We start from the raw sequence: 21,631 nt of genomic DNA on the forward strand, positions 1-21,631 counted from the left end.
CAAGCCTGTCTCAAAATACTACACTGCCCCTTTAAGACAATAAAAAGCTCAATGTGCATACGTTGCTACATGCAGCTTTTGCTTTGATCTCAAAACAAGCCCATCTACTCACGACCGCTCATGCTGTAAACACAGTCCAGTTCTAAGTAAATGGCACAGATCCATATATGGCAATGGTCTATTTGCATATAGGCCTACTGCAGCTCTGATTGTTTATGCTGCACCGGTCTGTGTAGAGTACGGGCTGAGTAGTGTCAATGCAATAGAATCCTACTCCGATGCGTTCTGCCTACAACAAAATATATTGCATAGTTTGTTTTGTTTCAGTATGTTGCACTGAAAATGGCTAGTATTGCGTTGATTCAATCACAATTGCCAAGGTAAAGGGAAACTTTGATAGTGTTAACAGGAACAGTGGTCAACAACCTTTTCTGGGGCAAGATCACTTTGTGAGTCAAAATGCAAGCCGAGATCTATAGCTCAGATTTTTTTACAACATGACTTAAAAAACGTAAGCCAATGCAACATTAACCCATTAAAAACAGTACTGTAGCAATAAGGTTTGTGCAGTAAGCTATAGGCCCAATACATTATCACCGCATATTAGCTTGAATTGCCCTTCCAATTCATTGTTGTTCGGGACATTTTTTAAATTATATTTCAAAATTTGAGGTAGACTATATGATCACACCGGTAATAGATCCGTTGTTGTATTACTTGTGAGGCACAGCTGAGTGAGCATACATTTATATAATTAGCTTTTTATTTTTATTTTACTGGGCTGATGGTGCCTGCATCTGATGGTCAGTCTCAGCGGAGGGAGAGAGCAGCAGACTGAAGGTTTGCCTCTTAACGTCCCTACGCTTCTGGGCTGATGGTGCCTGCATCTGATGGTCAGTCTCAGCGGAGGGAGAGAGCAGCAGACTGAAGGTTTGCCTCTTAACGTCCCTACGCTTTCCCTTTCCTCAGTAGACCAAAAAGAGACACCGTCTTCCAGCTGGTGGCAAAACTCGAGTCGCACCGCATTATTTTGTTGTTGTTACTCCTATGAACAGAGAAAGTGAAATATTCCTCGATATTAAAAAAGACCCAAGCCACTAATAATAACAACAACGCAAGCCTATAGATACACGTTCATACTCATTCATTACTGCTGCAGTGCTTGTTGTAGCTCTGAGTGGAAATAGGAAGAATGAGCATTTTATGGCTGATAAAAGTGTTGAATACAAAGTGTTGACAGTGCTGAGTAAGAACTTAAACATGAACTCACTCTTTGCTGTATTCGTTGACAGTCTCTCTCTAGTCATGGTTTTAAACATTTTGAAATATCACAGTATCAAGTTTGCTGTAGCTTTCTGTTATGCCTGCTACGTTACTGCAAACACGGTAATCTGAGCCATCCGATTGGCCAGCGTTAGGCCCATAGTGCACTTGATTTGCTCCCCGGGCCCGCAAGGACGGCAGAGTTTGCACCTTCAGACACATGAAATGGTTAAAAATGGCAATTGTTCGCCTACCCAGCACGCAGGGCAGCTGAATCGGGTGCACCTACCGCTAACCGCCCAAGATGGATAAAACAAAATAGGAACACAAGGCTTTATTTTGTTTTTTTTTACAGAAATATTTGGCTATCGACTAGGAATGCCTTGTCGATCGACCGGTTGGCGACCACTGCTCTAGAAAGTTGAGTGAAGTTCAATCTCGTGCTTCGCTCTGTGGGCTGATACAGTCTCGAGGCTACTGCGCACGTGCGCAGCTTAGAGTGAACATTGGTAGAGTGCGTACGGCCCAGTATATATCACCTCTATACCAGGCGGTGTCAGAGAAAGGCCCAAACAATTGTCAAAGACTCCATCTACCCAAGTAATAGACTGTTCTCTCTGCTACTGCACAGCAAGTGGTACTGATGCACCTGTTCCAAGTCTGGAACCAACAGGACATTGAACAGCCTCTACCCCCAAGCCATAAGACTGCTAAAAAGTTAGTATGGGTAGATATTGGTTAACTATTTATATATTTGCACAGACCCTTTTTGCACTCTTTTGACTCATCGCATATGCTGCTGCTGCTGTTTACTATCTATCCTGTTGCCTAGTGACTTATCCCTAACTTAGCTTATCCCTAACTACAGTGCATTCAGACCCCTTGACTTTTCCCACATTTTGTTATGTTACAGCCTTATTCTAACATTTAAAAAAACAAATTCTTCCCATCATCAATCTACACACAATACCCCATAATGACAAAGCAAAAACAGGTTTGTAGAAATGTTTGCAAATGTAAAGAAAAAAGAAGAACATTCAGCGATATAGTATTAGCATTACCTTGCCCTGAGCATGCACATTTGGGCACTGGTCTCTCCCTCGAGAGCTTTTGTGGTCCCTTGCCGATATAGACTTGGCTTAGACAGCATCCCATAAATAATTGAGGTGATTGGAAAAGGCTATTTAACGTAGAGCTCTACATAGCTTATTTTAGAACCACAACACTCCTCAGTCCTCTCCCCTGCCTCCGACAGGAATACACGGTGAGACAAATTAGAGCTTCTCTGCTGCCCGTTGATTCTTAACATGCCATTTAAGATAAGACGAGACGTAAGATTTAATTCAATGAGCATGGTTGTTTGTGTGTAATGTACGAGCGTGCCTGTGTGATTTTTTTTGCGGTGTTTGTTTTTGTAAGGGTTGTAAGTGTAACAGTAGCTTTCCTGTCTTATGTGTCTTGCAGGGAAAAAACACACATAAGACACTGGTTTGACACACGGTGGACACGGGGGACACAGAGGGCCTAGAGAGATAGGTCAAGGAGTACAGGGCAGACACACAGACAGACGGCGTGAACTGGACGCCCCAGTGTACAGGACCAGCATGCCTCAGATTCCTGATGCTCGTCTGTCCAACCTTCTAGGCCCTGGCCTGGCCTGCCCACCCCTCTGCTTTTCACTGTTTGTCTATATATAGCCATTGCAGGCCTGTGCTCGAATACTATTCGAAAGCATTTCAAGTACTTTAGCTGTGTTTGATTGAGCATGACTGGCACAATGGGACCATTTTAGAATAGTCGAAACAAGTGCAAAAACTGCCCATCGTGTACTCCAGGCAGGCTGAAGCAAAATCTCAAAGTATTTGAAAGATTTAAAATAGTATTTGAACCCAGACAGTACTGTGAAGGTAATGGCAAAAAGGGAGTGCTTCCAGGTACTGTATTTGGTACTGTATTTGGTCTCATCAAAATGTAGAGAGACCAAACAAAGAACATGCCTATTGCTCACTCAACAAAGTTCCAGTTTATTCTGCGAGTAGTAACGTGGCGGAATGATTGTGAAACAGCTATTTCGAAGACAATTCGCACTTGAAAACACACCGGTTGGACAGCAGTGTCTACCTCATGACATGCTTATTCATTCCCTTTTTAGAAGTTGTTTTAGACATGTTTACGCTCAGATGACTTGGGTCGCTGTGCGACGCCAGAAGGAAGCATTTGAATGGTTACTCGACAGTAAATCAAGTAATGGTTATGTCGGAATTCATTGAGTACATCTGTGCAAATATCGGATTTGCATTTTGAAAAGCACAGCGAGTTAAATTGCAGGTAGCGTGTTACCGTTTGGTTGTGCCCCAATCCTGTTTGCGGTCAGGGTAACTGGCATGGGGTTACCAGGCTTGTTGCTCAGGGCCTGTATTCATAAAGCATCTTAGAGTAGGAGTGCTGATCTAGGATCAGGTCCTGTTTGTCCATGTCATTTTATTTATGATGATATCAAAGTCCAGACTGATCCTAGATCAGCACTCATACTCTGGGCACGGATGACTAAATGTCAAAACCACATAGAATATTATTCAGTGAGACCAACAGAGTGTCTATTCTCTTGGTCTTTGTATCAGCCATCCTTTCTCTGTTGTTGGGAAGCGCAGGGATGCAGGCAGCCAGAATATCACGTCCATAATGTCCCTCGTTTCTATCCACTGCACCAAAACACCATGGAATATTAATTAGCCAAACCTCCCCTGGCCTGCAGCACAACACAAAACAACACCTCTCATTTCCTCCAAATCTTACGCTTTCGCTAAGGTTTCATTTGTATTCAGCCTACACACTGTGCCTGCAGACCGGGCTTTCTTGCACATTTACATCATAGACTCTACACTGTATATACCAACTCCGATTATCAGAGCGGTCGCACTCAGCACTGCTACCCATTGTGTTGTTGATGACAATAGTCCTCAGGTGTTAATGAGTTTGCTATGATATCTTTCATATGATTTATTTCACCAGGCAAGTCAGTTAAGAACAAATTCTTATTTTCAATGACGGCCTAGGAACAGTGGGTTAACTGCCTGTTCAGGGGCAGAACGACAGATTTGTACCTTGTCAGCTCGGGGGTTTGAACTTGCAACCTTCCGGTTACTAGTCCAACGGTCTAACCACTAGGCTACGCTGCCGCCCCAGGGGTATATGAGAGCAACACAGTTCATGTCTGTCAAAGACTGTGACCTTTGGATTCTACCTTGCCATATCTAGCCCAGGGAATGTAACACGTACGTGTGTGACTATATGTGAAGTAGGGTAAAATAGTAAGAAGGGGGGGGGGGGGGGGGGGGGTTGAGTGTATTTGTTTCACCTACCAGTGTTGCGGTTGTGTGATGTGTTGGCTGGGGTTCACAACGTTAGTTGAATAACTTTGCTCAATACGACTGCAATTTTCTAACCTGGCTACTAGATCACTGAGAGAGGCAGGGATTGCTTTTTATATCAAAAGATCAAATGCAAAGCAATCATAGCTATTGTTAAAGTGGATTGAAAACACTTTCTCATCCACTCAAAAGGGCACATCAGGAGTTTGGTTTTGGGGCATTGTGATATTGTCTCTTCGGGACACTTTGTCTCCACTTCGTGAGTCAGTTTGATCCATTGAGATGTGGTCTGTCTTTGTCTGAAGCCTGTGACGGAGCCAGGGTGGAAAGAGGGGTTAGCTTGATCATTACATAGTTCCAGATTTCTCACTGTCCCATGTGGATGACATCACAAGCTCCCACATTGTCAGAGCATAAGAGGGAGGAGAGAGGGGGAAGGAAAAGGAAGCCCGGTGGTGGTAATTTGGCGTGGTTGAGACTTGAGAGTGACTTCACCCATTTGGCTTTAGCCAAAATAGTCTCAAACCCGCAATTATATATGGGCTCTGCCATCTACTTTTGCTCTCGAATGGGGAAGCTGTGTGATTCCTTCACTCAGTGTTATTCTGTCAGGACATGCAGTTCTGTTTTTATTCTGTGTAGGCTAGGCTTTCTGTTTTGGTTGAACTTATTTTCACTTATTTGTTTGGTTTCACATGGGTTTGTGGTGTGCATCTAATTTGGCCACCTACTAACTCCCCTTATGATGAGGGATTCTAGTTGTCATCCTCTGCACGCTCTCTCTCTCTGTCCCTCTTTCTGTTTCTCTCTCCCTTTCTCCATATACCCCCTTTTTATATCTCCTCTCTCTCTCGCTCTCGCTATCTCTGTCCCTCTTTGTTTCTCTCTCCGTTTCTCCATATACCCCCCTTTTTATATCTCCTCTCTCTCTCGCTCTCTCTGTCCCTCTTTCTGTTTCTCTCTCCCTTTCCATATATCCCCCCTTTTTATATCTCCTCTCTCTCTTGCTCTCTCCCCCTCTCCATCTCCCTCCCCCCCATCTCTGCCCTCGCTCTGTGCCCTCTTTCTGTTTCCCCCTCTCTATATATCTTACCCTCTGACTCTTCTCCCTGTCATTGCAGTGGGTTTGGCAGCAGGCCCAGTGCCACACAATGGCTCCTCTCTCTCTTAGTATATCACTAAGCTCATCCACCTCGCTGGCCCAGTACTTATTTAACAGTGGCAGGCTTTCAAAAGGAGACCGCTGTGTATCTGTCTCATCTCAGCTGGTTGGTCTTTTCCATGAGTTGAGCTCTGGCTGGTCTTTTCTATGAGTTGAGCTCTGGCTGGTCTTTTCTATGAGTTGAGCTCTGGCTGGTCTTTTCTATGAGTTGAGCTCTGGCTGGTCCTTTCTATGAGTTGAGCTCTGGCTGGTCTTTTCTATGAGTTGAGCTCTGGCTGGTCTTTTCTATGAGTTGAGCTCTGGCTGGTCTTTTCTATGAGTTGAGCTCTGGCTGGTCCTTTCTATGAGTTGAGCTCTGGCTGGTCTTTTCTATGAGTTGAGCTCTGGCTGGTCTTTTCTATGAGTTGAGCTCTGGCTGGTCTTTTCTATGAGTTGAGCTCTGGCTGGTCTTTTCTATGAGTTGAGCTCTGGATGGTCTTTTCTATGAGTTGAGCTCTGGCTGGTCTTTTCTATGAGTTGAGCTCTGGCTGGTCTTTTCCATGAGTTGAGCTCTGGCTGGTCTTTTCTATGAGTTGAGCTCTGGCTGGTCTTTTCTATGAGTTGAGCTCTGGCTGGTCTTTTCTATGAGTTGAGCTCTGGCTGGTCTTTTCTATGAGTTGAGCTCTGGCTGGTCTTTTCTATGAGTTGAGCTCTGGCTGGTCTTTTCTATGAGTTGAGCTCTGGCTGGTCTTTTCTATGAGTTGAGCTCTGGCTGGTCTTTTCTATGAGTTGAGCTCTGGCTGGTCTTTTCTATGAGCTGTGCTCTGGCTGTTCTTTTCTATGAGCTGAGCTCTGGCTGGTCTTTTCTATGAGTTGAGCTCTGGCTGGTCTTTTCTATGAGTTGATCTCTGGCTGGTCTTTTCTATGAGCTGACCTCTGGCTGGTCTTTTCCATGAGCTGAACTCTGGCTGGTCTTTTCCAGGAGGTCTGATGTCTATGTCAACAGAGGGATGCAGGAGAGCTCAGTTATGACTAGAGGAGTAGCTAGGAGGGACTGGAATGCTTCTCGTAAAACCTCAGTACGTTTTTGCTTGAAGTAACCAATATATGTAGCACTCTTGGATGATGTGAATCAATTTAAAGTTTAAATGTCAAATGGTGTTTATATTGATATACAGTGGGGAGAACAAGTATTTGATACACTGCCGATTTTGCAAGTTTTCCTACTTACAAAGCATGCAGAGGTCTGTAATTTTTATCATAGGTACACTTCAACTGTGAGAGACGGAATCTAAAACAAAAATCCAGAAAATCACATTGTATGATTTTTAAGTAATTAATTTGCATTTTATTGCATGGCATAAGTATTTGATACATCAGAAAAGCAGAACTTAATATTTGATCATACGTTTCCTGTAGTTCTTGACCAGGTTTGCACACACTGCAGCAGGGATTTTGGCCCACTCCTCCATACAGACCTTCTCCAGATCCTTCAGGATTCGGCGCTGTCGCTGGGCAATACGGACTTTCAGCTCCCTCCAAAGATTTTCTATTGGGTTCAGGTCTGGGGACTGGTTAGGCCACTCCAGGACCTTAAGATGCTTCTTACAAAGCCACTCCTTAGTTGCCCTGGCTGTGTGTTTTGGGTCATTGTCATGCTGGAAGACCCAGCCACGACCCATCTTCAATGCTCTTACTGAGGGAAGGAAGTTGTTGGCCAAGATCTCGCGATACATCCATCCTCCCCTCAATACGGTGCAGTCGTCCTGTCCCCTTTGCCGAAAAGCATCCCCAAAGAATGATGTTTCCACCTCCATGCTTCACGGTTGGGATGGTGTTCTTGGGGTTGTACTCATCCTTCTTCTTCCTTCTTCCTTTCTTTGAGACTGTGGTCCCAGCTCTCTTCAGGTCATTGACCAGGTCCTGCCATGTAGTTCTGGGCTGATCCCTCACCTTCCTCATGATCATTGATGCCCCACGAGGTGAGATCTTGCATGGAGCCCCAGACCGAGGGTGATTGACCGTCATCTTGAACTTCTTCCATTTTCTAATAATTGCGCCAACAGTTGTTGCCTTCTCACCAAGCTGCTTGCCTATTGTCCTGTAGCCCATCCCAGCCTTGTGCAGGTCTACAATTTTATCTCTGATGTCCTTACACAGCTCTCTGGTCTTGGCCAGAACAGGAGGGCTTCTTAAAGAAAAACTAACAGGTCTGTGAGAGCCGGAATTCTTACTGGTTGGTAGGTGATCAAATACTTATGTCATGCAATATAATGCAAATGAATTACTTAAAAATCATACAATGTGATTTTCTGGATTTTTGTTTTAGATGCGTCTCTCACAGTTGAAGTGTACCTATGATAAAAATACAGACCTCTACATGCTTTGTAAGTAGGAAAACCTGCAAAATCGGCAGTGTATCAAATACTTGTTCTCCCCACTGTACGCTATGCTTCATGGAGTGGGTCCTTATTTTTTTTCTGGTAACAATGCATTGGTCCTCCCTGTTGACTCTCTTATTTGCGGAGGTAAGCAGCAGATTGCCCGAATGCCAGTCTTATTTTCATCACTGCCTCCAGCAGACCATAACATTTGTAATTCACACAGGTTTCGCTCGGCCAGGAGCCTGCCAGCATCCCACAAAAATACATAGTGTATGTGACGGAGGAGGTCTGGTCAGCTGTGTCTGTCTCTCTGTGCCAGGTGTGTGTCTCCTAGGCCTTTCTAGGGAGTTTTTCCTAGCCACCGTGCAGGTCTACACCTGCATTGCTTGCTGTTTGGGGTTTTAGGCGGGGTTTCTGTACGGCACTTTGTGACATCAGCTGATGTAAGAATGGCTTTATAAATACATTTGATTGATTGATTGAGGTAGACTGTACGACAGATGGCAGGTGACTGAGAACGACAATGTCAATATGGAGGAGACTTGTTCCCATAGAAATAGAATGGCTAGATGGGCATGACCATTCTAGTCATTCCATTTCTATACCCGCCGACTGTTCAGTATCAGAGTACAATTCAAAACAATATAGCTATACTATATAGGCTACATGCAACTAGGTTCGATACTAAGTACATCATAATGACTTCCCAAAGTCATACACTATTTGCTTCTTCCAGCATTGCTGCGCTGTGTGGCATTATCATACTTGCCACTGTGTTGCACAGAAGAGAGTATATCTCCTGTCTGTGGTCCTTTGTGACATACCTCCTCCACTGTCATTGTTTTTTAGCCCTGAATGAATAATTTAAAGCATGTTGCCCCAGTGTTTACCCTGAGAGACTATGTGGAAGAAACTCGGCTCAATGCTGAGTGTTGCATAAGGAATGTAGGGCGACAGTGCTGAGTGGACAAAGGAGCCAAATATTTCCCCCTAGGACTTTGTGAGGCCTCCAGAGCCTGGGTGAAGTTATGTTTGAGCAGGGAGCTTCAGGCTCAAGCTGCCAAGTGTGAGTCACACTGCCACTGAGGCACTGACCCAGTCGTAGAGCTCTCGCAACCAACACCCTGTCCAACTGTTTCTATGCCTAAAGGTTTTTGCAGGTGCAACCTGTGATTCCATTGTGGTCACAGGATGAAATACACACACAATCAAGGCCCAATTAAGCTGTACACACACAATAACAAACTTTGTGCCACCTAATCCGTGTTCAGTATACTCAAAAAGACAGACAATACTTTTTAATATGAAACTACACCTTTAAAATGTTCTGTTTGGCTAAATTAAGGATGACTTTTGTCATAAAGAGAGGAACCTGCATGTATTTTGCCCCCCCCCCCCCCCCCCCCCCCCCCCCTCTCTAAATCAATCCGCTCCTCCCCGGTAGAATCATTAAGAGGCAGACAGGCAATTGCCTTGTTTGTTCTGCCAGGGAGAGAATTCACTCAGCCCTGACTGTCGATGAATCAGCCGGACGTTCTGGGAGAGGAGCGTGGGGTAAAGTTAGAGAAGCAGACCAGCGAACCGAGATCTTGTAGCTATTAGAGTGCTTAGTGGACTAAGCTTTGGTTTGCCAGTGTGGGATATGTACAGTGGGGCAAAAAAGTATTTAGTCAGCCACCAATTGTGCAAGTTCTCCCACTTAAAAGATGAGAGAGGCCTGTAAATTTTCATCATAGGTACACTTCAACTATGACAGACAAAATGAGAAAATAAATCCTGTAAATCACATTGTAGGATTTTTAATGAATTTATTTGCAAATTATGGTGGAAAATAAGTATTTGGTCAATAACAAAAGTTTATCTCAATACTTTGTTATATACCCTTTGTTGGCAATGACAGAGTTCAAACGTTTTCTGTAAGTCTTCACAAGGTTTTCACACACTGTTGCTGGTATTTTGGCCCATTCCTCCATGCAGATCTCCTCTAGAGCAGTGACGTTTTGGGGCTGTTGCTGGGCAACACAGACTTTCAACTCCCTCCAAAGATTTTCTATGGGGTTGAGATCTGGAGACTGGCTAGGCCCCTCCAGAACCTTGAAATGCTTCTTACGAAGCCACTCCTTCGTTGCCCGGGCGGTGTGTTTGGGATCATTGTCATGCTGAAAGACCCAGCCACGTTTCATCTTCAATGCCCTTGTTGATGGAAGGAGGTTTTCACTCAAAATCTCAGGATACATGGCCCCATTCATTCTTTCCTTTACACGGATCAGTGGCCCTAGTCCCTTTGCAGAAAAACAGCCCCAAAGCATGATGTTTCCACACCCATGCTTCACAGTAGGTATGGTGTTCTTTGGATGCAACTCAGCATTCTTTGTCCTCCAAACACGACGAGTTGAGTTTTTACCAAAAAGTTATATTTTGGTTTCATCTGACCATATGACATTCTCCCAATCTTCTTCTGGATCATCCAAATGCTCTCTAGCAAACTTCAGACGGGCCTGGACATGTACTGGCTTAAGCAGGGGGACACGTCTGGCACTGCAGGATTTGAATCCCTGGCGGCGTAGTGTGTTTGCTCACTGTTCTTGTGATCATTTTGACCCCACGTGGTGAGATCTTGCGTTGAGCCCCAGATTGAGGGAGATTATCAGTGGTCTTGTATGTCTTCCATTTCCTAATAATTGCTCCCACAGTTGATTTCTTCAAACCGAGCGGCTTACCTATTGCAGATTCAGTCTTCCCAGCCTGGTGCAGGTCTACAATTTTGTTTCTGGTGTCCTTTGAGAGCTCTTTGATCTTGGCCATAGTGGAGTTTGGAGTGTGTCTGTTTGAGGTTGTGGACAGGTGTCTTATACTGATAACAAGTTCAAACAGGTGCCATTAATACAGGTAACGAGTGGAGGACAGAGGGGCCTCTTAAAGAAGAAGGTACAGGTCTGTGAGAGCCAGAAATCTTGCTTGTTTGTAGGTGACCAAATCCTTATTTTCCACCATAATTTGCAAATAAATTCATTAAAAATCCTACAATGTGATTTTCTAGATTTTTTTTCTCATTTTGTCTGTCATAGTTGAAGTGTATCTATGATCAAAATTACAGGCCTCTCTCATCTTTTTAAGTGGGAGAACTTGCACAATTGGTGGCTGACTAAATACTTTTTTGCCCCACTGTATATCATATTGTTATTGTCATGATGTGCCTTATCATTCTTGTGTGTTTATTGTTTTACATTATTGAGGCTGAGAGTCAGTTGAGTAGCTCAGCAGAGACCACAACGCATTTTGATCTCATACTATGACTTGCTGGTACAGTATGTATGTACAGTGAACTGCAGGTATTTGCGTTACGATCATTCGCATGTTATGGGATCCTAAGCATTTTATGATCATAAGCATTGTGCTATATAAAGTTCCTCCATGGACAAGGGGTTTCCTAATCAACCTTGATTCCACCTGTTGCCCCTGTTACCTTCTAGAGACTATAAAGTAGATCAATACAACATCACTCAGACCCACTTCCAGACAAGCTGCTGTTTTGGAATGAGGACAGGTTGAATTCCATCACTATATTGTGGTGTGTTAACGCTTCTCACTCTGCCATTTTCTCACCTGGCTTCTTCCTCTCTCTTTCTCCGACCAGCTCCCCACCCGGCTCAGGACCCAAACCCCACAAAGGAAGACGCTGAGGGGTTGACAAGCCCCTATAAAACAGGCCCAGCCCAGATAATGGAAACCTACACGAAAAAGGACAAAGAAAAGAAAGTGGGGACCCACACAAAACTGGACGTCATCCCGAAGTCACCTGCTACACCGACGTTGCCCATGCCTGGCTCAAGTCCTAGCCCCAAACCTAATAAAGGCAAGTCACCCTATAATGTGGTGTTACCAGTAACAAAGGAAATGGTGTGAAAATGGCTGCCCATTAGCAGTGGTGTAAAGTACTTAAGTAAAAATAATTGAAAGTACTACCTAAGACGTTTTTGGGGCTATCTGTACTTTACTTTAAAATTTATATTTTGAAAATGTTTATTTTTTACTTCACTACATTCCTAAAGAAAATAATGTGCTTTTTACTCCATACATTTTCCCTGACACCCTAAAGTAATCGTTACATTTTGAATGCTTAGCAGGACAGGACAATTGTCAAATTCAAGCATTTATCAAGTGAACATCCCAGGTCATCCCTACTGACTCTGATCTGGCGGACTCACTAAACACAAATACTTCATTTGCAAAGATGCCTGAGTGTAGAACCGTGCCCCTGGAACCTAACCCCTGGCTATCTGTCAATAAAACAAAACAAGAAAACAGTGCCGTCTGGTTTGCTGAATATAAGCAATTTGAAATGATTTACTACTTAAGTATATTTTGCAGTTACATTTACTTTCGATACCTTAGTATATTTAAAACCAAATACTTTTAGACTTCTGGGTGACTTTCACTTTTACTTGAGTCATTTTCTATTAAGTTTCTTTACATTTATGCAAGTATGACAATTGGGTACTTTTTCCACCTATGCCCATTAGTATGTGTTTCTATCTACCATAGAGCATTTGAAGTAGTTTATGACCATTTTCAGGGGTATGAACATAAACACAGCATTAGATGTCCATGATTGTGTAATAAAGGCTATCTTCCTGTGATTATTGAGCAATTACCTCAGCACTCAAGTGATGTCATCCGACCCCTCGGGGGGAAAAAATGGTTCAGTCCAGAATTATCCTGACCACAGGCTTTCAGTGCTGGGGATAAACCCAATAGACCTGGTGCAGGGGGTTAGTTACAGCGCTTACAGCTCACATGACAAAATCCATTAAGCTAGAATTGTTTTGCAGTAGGTTTATAGAATTTGGCCAAAATTATTTTTGTTTGTTGTTGTTGTAATTTCTGTTGCAATGTTGAGTGGATGACTAATGCTATTTGTGTGTAGCTCAGTTGGTAGAGCATGGCACGCCAGGGTTGTGAGTTCAATTCCCACGGGGAAACAGTATGAAAATGTATGCACTCACTAATGTAAATCGCTCTGGACAAGAATGTATTTGCTAACAGGCTAATCGCTAACAGGCTATAGCTAGCCTGCTTGCTAATCCCCTCCGGTCTCTAATAAAAGTTGGAGGAATTAATCTGACTGGGCATCACATTTCACTGAGTGATGCCAGGGGGGGCATTTAGCCTAGCTTGACCCGCTGTTGCACCACCACCACATTTGTTTCCACAATGCCACTACTTGTCCTGGCCCCAGCACTGTAGCACATGCAAACACTAAGAAATATGTTTGGGGGGATTTGTGAACATAGTCTTACTTCCTTTCTGCCCATTTTATTCTTTGCCCATTCATCTATTGATTGTGGTCATGGTCTATTTAACTGTAGCGTGAGGTGGCAGAGCTAATCCAAATTAGTTCTACTGACTAACTTCCACGGATGATCACAGTAACACCAAATTAGAATACAGGTTTTGGTGTGCCAGATCCGATACAGTCTGATCAAGGAGCTTATTTTAGCGACATTCTAATTGAACTGCAGTATCCCTCAGTAGATAACAGATCTCAGATCAGCTTTTGTAAAGTAAAAGATATTGGTAGCAATTTACTTAAAGCCGACAGGTATAATGCTTTATAGCCTATCATAAGCCTCTGTAGTGTCTTATGACAAGGTTTATAATGTTATGTCTCTGGAAGGTCTGTTGGAAGCATTTGAGCACCAATAAGTCAACACACTTCTGAGACAGCACATTCTGAAAGGGCTTTTGTCACTTCCTCTCCATCAGGTTGCCTTTCTGCTCAGTCATGCAAGCTAACTTCTGTGTTATATCTTACCCCGAGGGTAGGAGGAAAAGGACAAGAAACAGTCTGCAGCTCTTAATTAGCTCAATTAAATGGCAAGGCATGCATTTGGGAGCACTACCTCCATAATGTCCGCTTTAATTATACTTTGGCACATCTCAGCCTTGGGTCTGACAGCTCATGGCACTTGGCCACCGGCGGTCCGTTGCCTCCCGGGAGGTTTTCAAGAGATCATTAAAGGGCCAGGGATTTTACTCTTCACTGTCAGGGGGCCCTGCTGCATCAGTTCAGCCAACCACACACACACACACACACACACACACACACACACACACACACACACACACACACACACACACACACACACACACACACACACACACACACACACACACACACACACACACACACACACACACACAGCTCCCCCAAACAGCTCCCCCAAACCCCTCTCCATGGCACTTGTTAATTGTTGCTATGGAGAATTGGTTTTTACTGTAACACTTTCTTGTGGATTTCCCATGGACATAAATACAGTGCCTACAGAAAGTATTCACACCCCTTGTCTTTTTCCACAATTTGTTGTGTTACAGCTTTCAATTTAAAATGGATGTTTTGTCACAGGCCTCCACACAATACCGCATAATGTCAAAGTAGAATCATGTTTTTGGAAATGTTTGAGTCAATAAGTATTCAACCCCTTTGTTATGGCAAGCCTAAATAAGTTCAGGAGTAAATGTATGTGTCATGTTCGTCATACGAATGAGACCAAGGCGCAGCGTGGTATGCGTACATTCTACTTTATCTAAAGAATGAAACACTGAACAAACTAACAAAACAAACCGTGAAGCGAAATGAATAGTGCAGACAGGCAACTAAACATAGAACAAGATCCCACAAACACCAACGGGAAATGGCTACCTAAATATGATCCTCAATTAGATAAACAGCTGCCTCTGATTGGGAACCATATCAGGCCACCATAAACATACAAATACCTAGACCTACCAAACCCTAGACATACAAAAACCCTAGACAATACAAAACCCCTAGACAATACAAAACCCATAGACAATACAAAACTAGCGTATCCACCCTAGTCACACCCTGACCTAACCAAAATATAAAGAAAACAGAGATATCTCAGGTCAGGGCGTGACAACATCATCTCTGAACCCCACACATACAATTATCTGCAAGGTCCCTCATTCAAGCAGGGAATTTCAAACACAGATTCAATCACAAAGACCAGGGATGTTTTCCAATGCCCCGCAAAGAAGGGCACCTAAAAAAAGCAGATATTGAATATTCATTTGAGCAAGTTATTAATTACAATTTGGATGGTGCATCAATACACCCAGTCACTACACTACCTTCCTAACTCAGTTGCCGGAGAGGAAGGAAACCTCTCAGGGATTTCACCATGAGGCAAAGGGTGACAGTTTCAGAGTTTAATAGTTGTGATAGGAGCAAACTGAGGATGGATCAAAAACACCATAGTTACTCCACAATACTAACTAACCTAATTGACAGAGTGAAAAGAAGGAAGCCTGTACACAAAACAATAGCCTAAAACACAAGGCCAAATCTACACTGGATTTGCGTACCAAGAAGACAATGAATGTTCCTAAGTGACCAAGTTACAGTTTTGACTTTAATCTGCTTGAAAATCTATGGTGAGACTTAAATGGTTTTCTAGCAATGATCAACAGCCAATTTGATAGAGCTTGAAGATTTTTGTAATAATTCTGGACAAATATTGCACAATCCAGGTGTGCAAAGAAAGCTCTTAGAGACTTACAAAGAAATACTCACAGATGCCATCGCAGCCAAAGGTGATTCTAACCTGTATTGATTCAGGCGTGTGAATACTTACGTAAATGAGATATTTCTGTATTTCATTTTCAAAAAATGTGCACAAATTTCTAAAAACATGTTTTCACCATTATCATTATGGGCTATTGTGTGTAGATGGGTGAGGAATTAAAATTTTGAATTCAGGCGGTAACAGAACAAAATATTAAATAATATGAATGCTTACTGAAGGCACTGTATAGCCAGAAAGCTATGCCCATCTTTGTCCAATGAGAGAAGTGGTCCATTTTAAAGGATACCCATTGGATATGCCCGGACAAAAGTTCCCTATACATTCAACTCGAAACCCAGAACCAAATCCTGTGTGCGCTAGCTAGCTACTTTGTCTTTACAGTCTGCCATGACATCTATGGATCAAACTGCTCCTCTATTCCTTTCAAAAAGGCAAGTAAAACAGATGACAGAGAACCATATTGTTGAGATTTGAGGAGTACGCTGCTAACAGTCTGGAACCCAAACACGCTGCAGTGTTTCTGGGTCAGCTTGATTCTGTTTCTGTCTCGGAGGCTCCTGTAGGTGACTCATCGTGATGGTCAGGGCCTACATACACACACACACACACACACACACACACACACACACACACACACACACACACACACACACACACACACACACACACACACACACACACACACACACACACACACACACACACACACACACACACACACACACACACACACACACACACACTAGCACTATACATAATCAGACGTAGTTTCAAATTGGGTCAGAGGATATTATAGGGAGGCCGCTGCTGTTCTGTCCTGTCTGGCGGTTTGTTTCAGCACTGTGATGATTGTGTTTTAATGTGTTAGAATCCACTGAAGTATGAATCGTGACATGGATGTACAACATATGGTCTGTGTATGGAAGGAATGGATGGAAGATGACGCTGGAAGCCTTCACACACACACAGTAGAATTCAACTTGGCCAGTTAAATGCCGATCAATTGTCGCGAAACGTTAGTAATTGGTGCTTGGCATTTGAGAATGACATCATAGTAATTACGATATGGTGTTTTCATCCAGGGAGTTGTTGCTTAGGTCGTAATTATGCAATGAATCATATGCGCTCTTATATCCTCGCTCTTTCTCTCGTTGTCTCATTCTCACCCTAGACGCAGTGAAGTCAGAGGACAGACAGAAGCTGGCCAAGGAGCGGAGAGGGGAGACGGAGTCTAATTATATAAATTGTTTTTTTGATTATCATTCAAAAGCAATTGGGGTGAAATTGATAATTGGTTATGACTCGGTGGCAGTGTTCCACATGGAATCCATAGCAGACAACCCAGAAGGGTGCAGTAGAATTCCTGTAACAGTAGGACTATGCTCTCCAGGCATGAGTTAAGGTGCTCAGAGGATTGCAGACACCAGAGATGCTACAGTGGGAAAAGATGAATCAACACTTTTTCCAGTCAGCAACCAATCAGAGACTTTTGAACATACACAGTGACTTGCAAGACAGCTCTGCTTGAAGATCGAAGAGGACCTCTATAGAAATGGATTGTTCTGATGTACAATGTTTTTTTTTGTCTCGAAGATGGACAAAGAACATCTCTCCCTTCCCCAACGTGGTTGTTTATGTGGTTCGCATTTCCTATAAGCCACTAACGGCTACATTGAATGCTGAAAGAACATGTTTGACTTGGCACAAGTGAAAAATAAACCCTGTTTATAGCCATATCCTGCCTAGGTTTAGGTGTGTTACTTAACTGAATGCAATTACATGTTCGATCATGAATCCTCACCAGGACACTGTAGACAAGGTGTGCCATGGTGTAACCACCAGTCCTAATCAGAGTGTTTTCCCACATTGCTCATTCACTTCTATTAGACACTAGGGTGGAGTCTCTATCTGGCTCTGGCTCTAGGAAAGTTGCCAGATTTGACTGCCAGCTTCCAGTGTTTTATCGCTCTGCAGATGTGGGGCTGGATTGGGGCTCTTTTCTCTGTGTACAATGACCTCTCACATTCACTTCCTCGCTCTTTCTCTCGTTGTCTCATTCTCACCCTAGACGCAGTGAAGTCAGAGGACAGACAGAAGCTGGCCAAGGAGCGGAGAGAGGAGAAGGCCAAATATCTGGGTAAGCTGAGATGGAGGTTGAGAGGAGGAAACTCTGTACACAGGGAGAGGATGCCCCCTAGTGTTGGGGGGTAAGGGGTGGTGGCAGATTTAGTTGTAGGTTGTGTCTGCGTTGGCTTTGTTTTCAGGCCAACACATGGTGTGCACATGTATCGCATAAACATTTGGGGAAACGTTGAAGGAACGTCAAACCAACCTAGGCTGTGGCTGAAGCTCAAGCTGAGCACTTCAATGAGAACGAAAACCAAGCCAATGATTTAGTATTTGGCTTTCAAGAAACATTACAGTTTTCAACGTGCGAGCACCGAATACATGTTCATCTGCATTTTATTAAAACAATAGCCTAGCTAACCCCTTTTTGTTTGAACTCACAAACGCTTTAACGATCCCCAGCTCTGAACATATATGTTTAACCTAACGTCAATTGATACAGACTTGTTTTCAATTGATAGTAGCATAAGTCAATGCCCTGCTTCAAGTTGCCTTAACAATTCTCTGGCTCTGTTTCTTTTGTCAGTCAAGATGGCTGCCTGTCACCCGCTTGAGTGTTGTTGTCTGTTTGTTTCACAAGCCACGCTGTCCTTGGCTCTAGTGACACCCTGGTGATGTGCACTGCTTGGCATGATTGACAGTTGCTCTTGTCTTCTCTTTCGCCCATCTCCCCTCCAGACAAGCTCGGCCAGATACAAGGTAAACCACACCCTGTGTGTCCATGGTGGTAGGTGGTGGTGGTGGTGGTGATTCTCGTTGTCGTGGCCTGCAGTTTTGACCTGTTACCTTGATTGATTTGAACAATTGTGTATGTTTGTTGTTCAATCACCCTCTCTACAATTTTTTTTTAATGAACTTTCTACATTACCATGGAAATGATTGCTTCACGGTACCAGACAGCCATTGTGAGTGTACCAATGAGTTTATCAGTCAAGTTGCCAGGGTTAGAGGATCCAAGCCCATTCTATTTCTTTGTGAGCTGCTGCTGCAGGGAGGGGGCGTTGCCTAGGCAACCGAAGACTCGTTTGCTACAACACCTTGCTTGTTTCAACAAAGCGCAACGCTGTAAATTGTCCATGTTACCGCATAAACGGACTCAACCTCATGAATGCTCGGCCGTCCGGTCTTCAGTCTGCTGTTCATTCCACAAATGTGTATATATATATATATATATATATATATTATATAGTTATGGGGGTTATTTTATTTTCATGACGGTCTTCATCCGTAACTGTCGGTTACACGGTTATATGATAATTGTACCAGCACCACATTGTGTTGGTGCACATTTATGTTCGTAGGACGTTAGCCTAGTGTCTACTTCCATCACGTGTTTTCCTTCCATGTTGAGTAAATGATACAAACTAGGTGTTTCCACACAGGTGTTGTCCCTGAGTTAATTCAGCATTATATCATCCCATCATGTACAAACTTATTGGGCAGGCCGTTTTTTGGGGGTATTATTTTGGCTATCATGGCTATGACAAGGTCCCCCTCCATAGGCACGAGTGGTCACTGAATGCTTTGATGAGCATGAAAACGATGTAAAACATTTGCCATGGCCGTCTCAGTCATCACATCTCAACCCAATTGGACACTTATGGGAGGTTCTGTAACGGCGCCTGAGACAGCGTTTTCCACCACCATCAACAAAACAACAAATTATGGAATGACCACTATATGACCACTATGACCACTATATGTGGTCCACTATATGACCACTATATGCAGTTATTTTGCCATTTTATACAGGAATTATAAAGAGAGGATAGGAATCAAAAGTCACATCACCCTTGCTAAACGGCAAATGTGTTTATACTTAATCTCGGGAACCCAGATCCAAATCGCAAATTTCCTGGCCACATTTATGTCAACAGTCTGTCATGAGAGACACGTTTTTACTATAAAGGTCATGTTCGTTGTCCCGTTGTCACAATTGGGAGTACAAAGCTGGGAGCTGCTTAAGTAAAGAACCTCATAGAAGTAACCTTCTGGTAAATCCAGCCTTCATCATCGTAGTAAAGTGTAGTAGATCTTGGCTAAAATGGGTTATACCATTATGGATCAGTGTAATTGTCAGTCCACTGGGGCAGGAGGCCAGACAGAGGGTTTCTCCCTGATCTAATTCCTTCATTCACCGAGATTCAATCTATAAACTTGTGTTTGCAATCCCAGCTAGGAGGCAAAACCGGCTAACAAGGCCAGTCTTTTAAAGTATCAACATCTGGAGTGTATTGTGTCTTCTTCAAATGTAGGCTATAAAGTGCAATTTTTTTGTGTGTGTTCCCCCCCCCAAACGAGATCGGATTTTCTCCCTGTATGTTTTAGTGTTTTGATAGGCCTCTGCTGAGTAATCCATGAAATGTTCACGAAGCCGCAAGAAGACGTGTTTGGCCCTGTGACCATATGAGTTGTCCGTTCTTGGCTCTCTGTAGAGTGTAATGCATACTTAATGTCGACAGGGAGGGAACAGGACTCAATAACTGATTATTTCCCGGTTCTAGCCGCTGCCTAGCAGACATAGATGTTGAGTGTCAATGTAGGGAAGATCGTATTTAAGTCACATCCACAGGGGTAATGCAGTGCTGTTGATCTCTTCAATATACACACACACACACACACACACTTTTTAATTGGCTCAACTGCCACTACGCCATCCTATTCAAACCACGTCAAAACTGATATCAGATCACATGGGGATGTTGGTAAAGGACCTAAGATCAGTTATTAACTGAAAGTATCCATTTATCGTACAAAATAATTGTCTATTTGACATCAGCATTCCCCCCAAAAATCCCTATGGCGTTATCTTTCTCCTACTCCTCAATGTTCTAGGCTAGCCCGGCCACTGTGCTGCTCCCTGGCAATGTGCCGAGATCTCACGTGGGCCTTGTCAGTGTCACACTCACACTGTCACATATTTGACGTGTGAGGGCGGTGTGCAGTCTGTCCTGCTCTCACTGTGACAAGTCGCTGTGCCTTTTGAGTCAGTGGAGGCGAGAGCTGTGTAAATCTCCATCCATAGCCAGCCCTGACATGTAGCCTCTGTGGACACTGGAAGCCTCGCTTCTCCTTCCTCTTCCCTTCTCCCACACTCCCTCCTTCTCACTCCCCATACTTCAGATTTCCACAAGGCTGAATCTCCGAGACAGTCTACACGCAATTACCTCTGCTGCTAGCCCTCTGCTGCTAGCCCCAGAAGTTAATAATATGCCCTTGCCTTACTGGAGTTAAACTACTGTTATTACATTTGAATTACATTGTAGCGAAATGCACACTCACTGTAGCAGATAGGACATGGGAACTCATTTTGTTAGCGCTGGGGCCCTCTGGCCTGCTGTGGCATGGAGGGCCTACTCCTCTCAAATAAAAGCACAGCTGTGCGCTTTGCGATAAATCTAAGCGTTTGCCTCCAATGTTGCCCCAGTATACATACCCCTAATGTAATCGGATAACTACTCGTTTTTGTTGCATCAAGCCCCCCCCCCCCCCCCAAAAGAAGCTGATCCTTCATTGGGTTTATTCAATAAAGCCAAAAGATATGGTCGCTTATGTGCAAAGAGAGAGAAGCACTGCGTGTCCCAAATGGTACTCTATTGCCTATTTAGTGCCCTATTTCCCTATAGGGCTCTGGTCATAAAGTAGTGCACTATGCAGGGAATAAGATGCTATTTGAGACGCAGAGGCAGTCATAGAGATGGTGGTGTAATACCACCTTATAAGCCCTCTTTGAAT

The 21,631-nt window shown here is 43.6% G+C and overlaps 1 protein-coding gene across 6 annotated transcripts in view; it reads left to right on the forward strand.

The window, feature by feature from the left end:
- LOC109909951 (MAP7 domain-containing protein 1-like) overlaps positions 1-21,631 on the forward strand; it is a 63,295-nt gene that overhangs the window by 19,401 nt on the left and 22,263 nt on the right. For 3 of the 6 annotated variants that reach the window (XM_031791336.1, XM_031791329.1, XM_031791347.1), the window contains exons 2-4: positions 11,797-12,015; positions 17,838-17,906; positions 18,575-18,595. In XM_031791336.1, the coding sequence (XP_031647196.1) occupies positions 11,797-12,015; positions 17,838-17,906; positions 18,575-18,595 (309 nt within the window). The remainder of the gene's footprint in view (positions 1-11,796; positions 12,016-17,837; positions 17,907-18,574; positions 18,596-21,631) is intronic. The other 3 variants (XM_031791340.1, XM_031791352.1, XM_031791357.1) reach the window with 1 other exon arrangement.

This window comes from Oncorhynchus kisutch, linkage group LG2, assembly GCF_002021735.2.
Source record: "Oncorhynchus kisutch isolate 150728-3 linkage group LG2, Okis_V2, whole genome shotgun sequence".
Classification (NCBI taxonomy): Eukaryota; Metazoa; Chordata; class Actinopteri; order Salmoniformes; family Salmonidae; genus Oncorhynchus; species Oncorhynchus kisutch.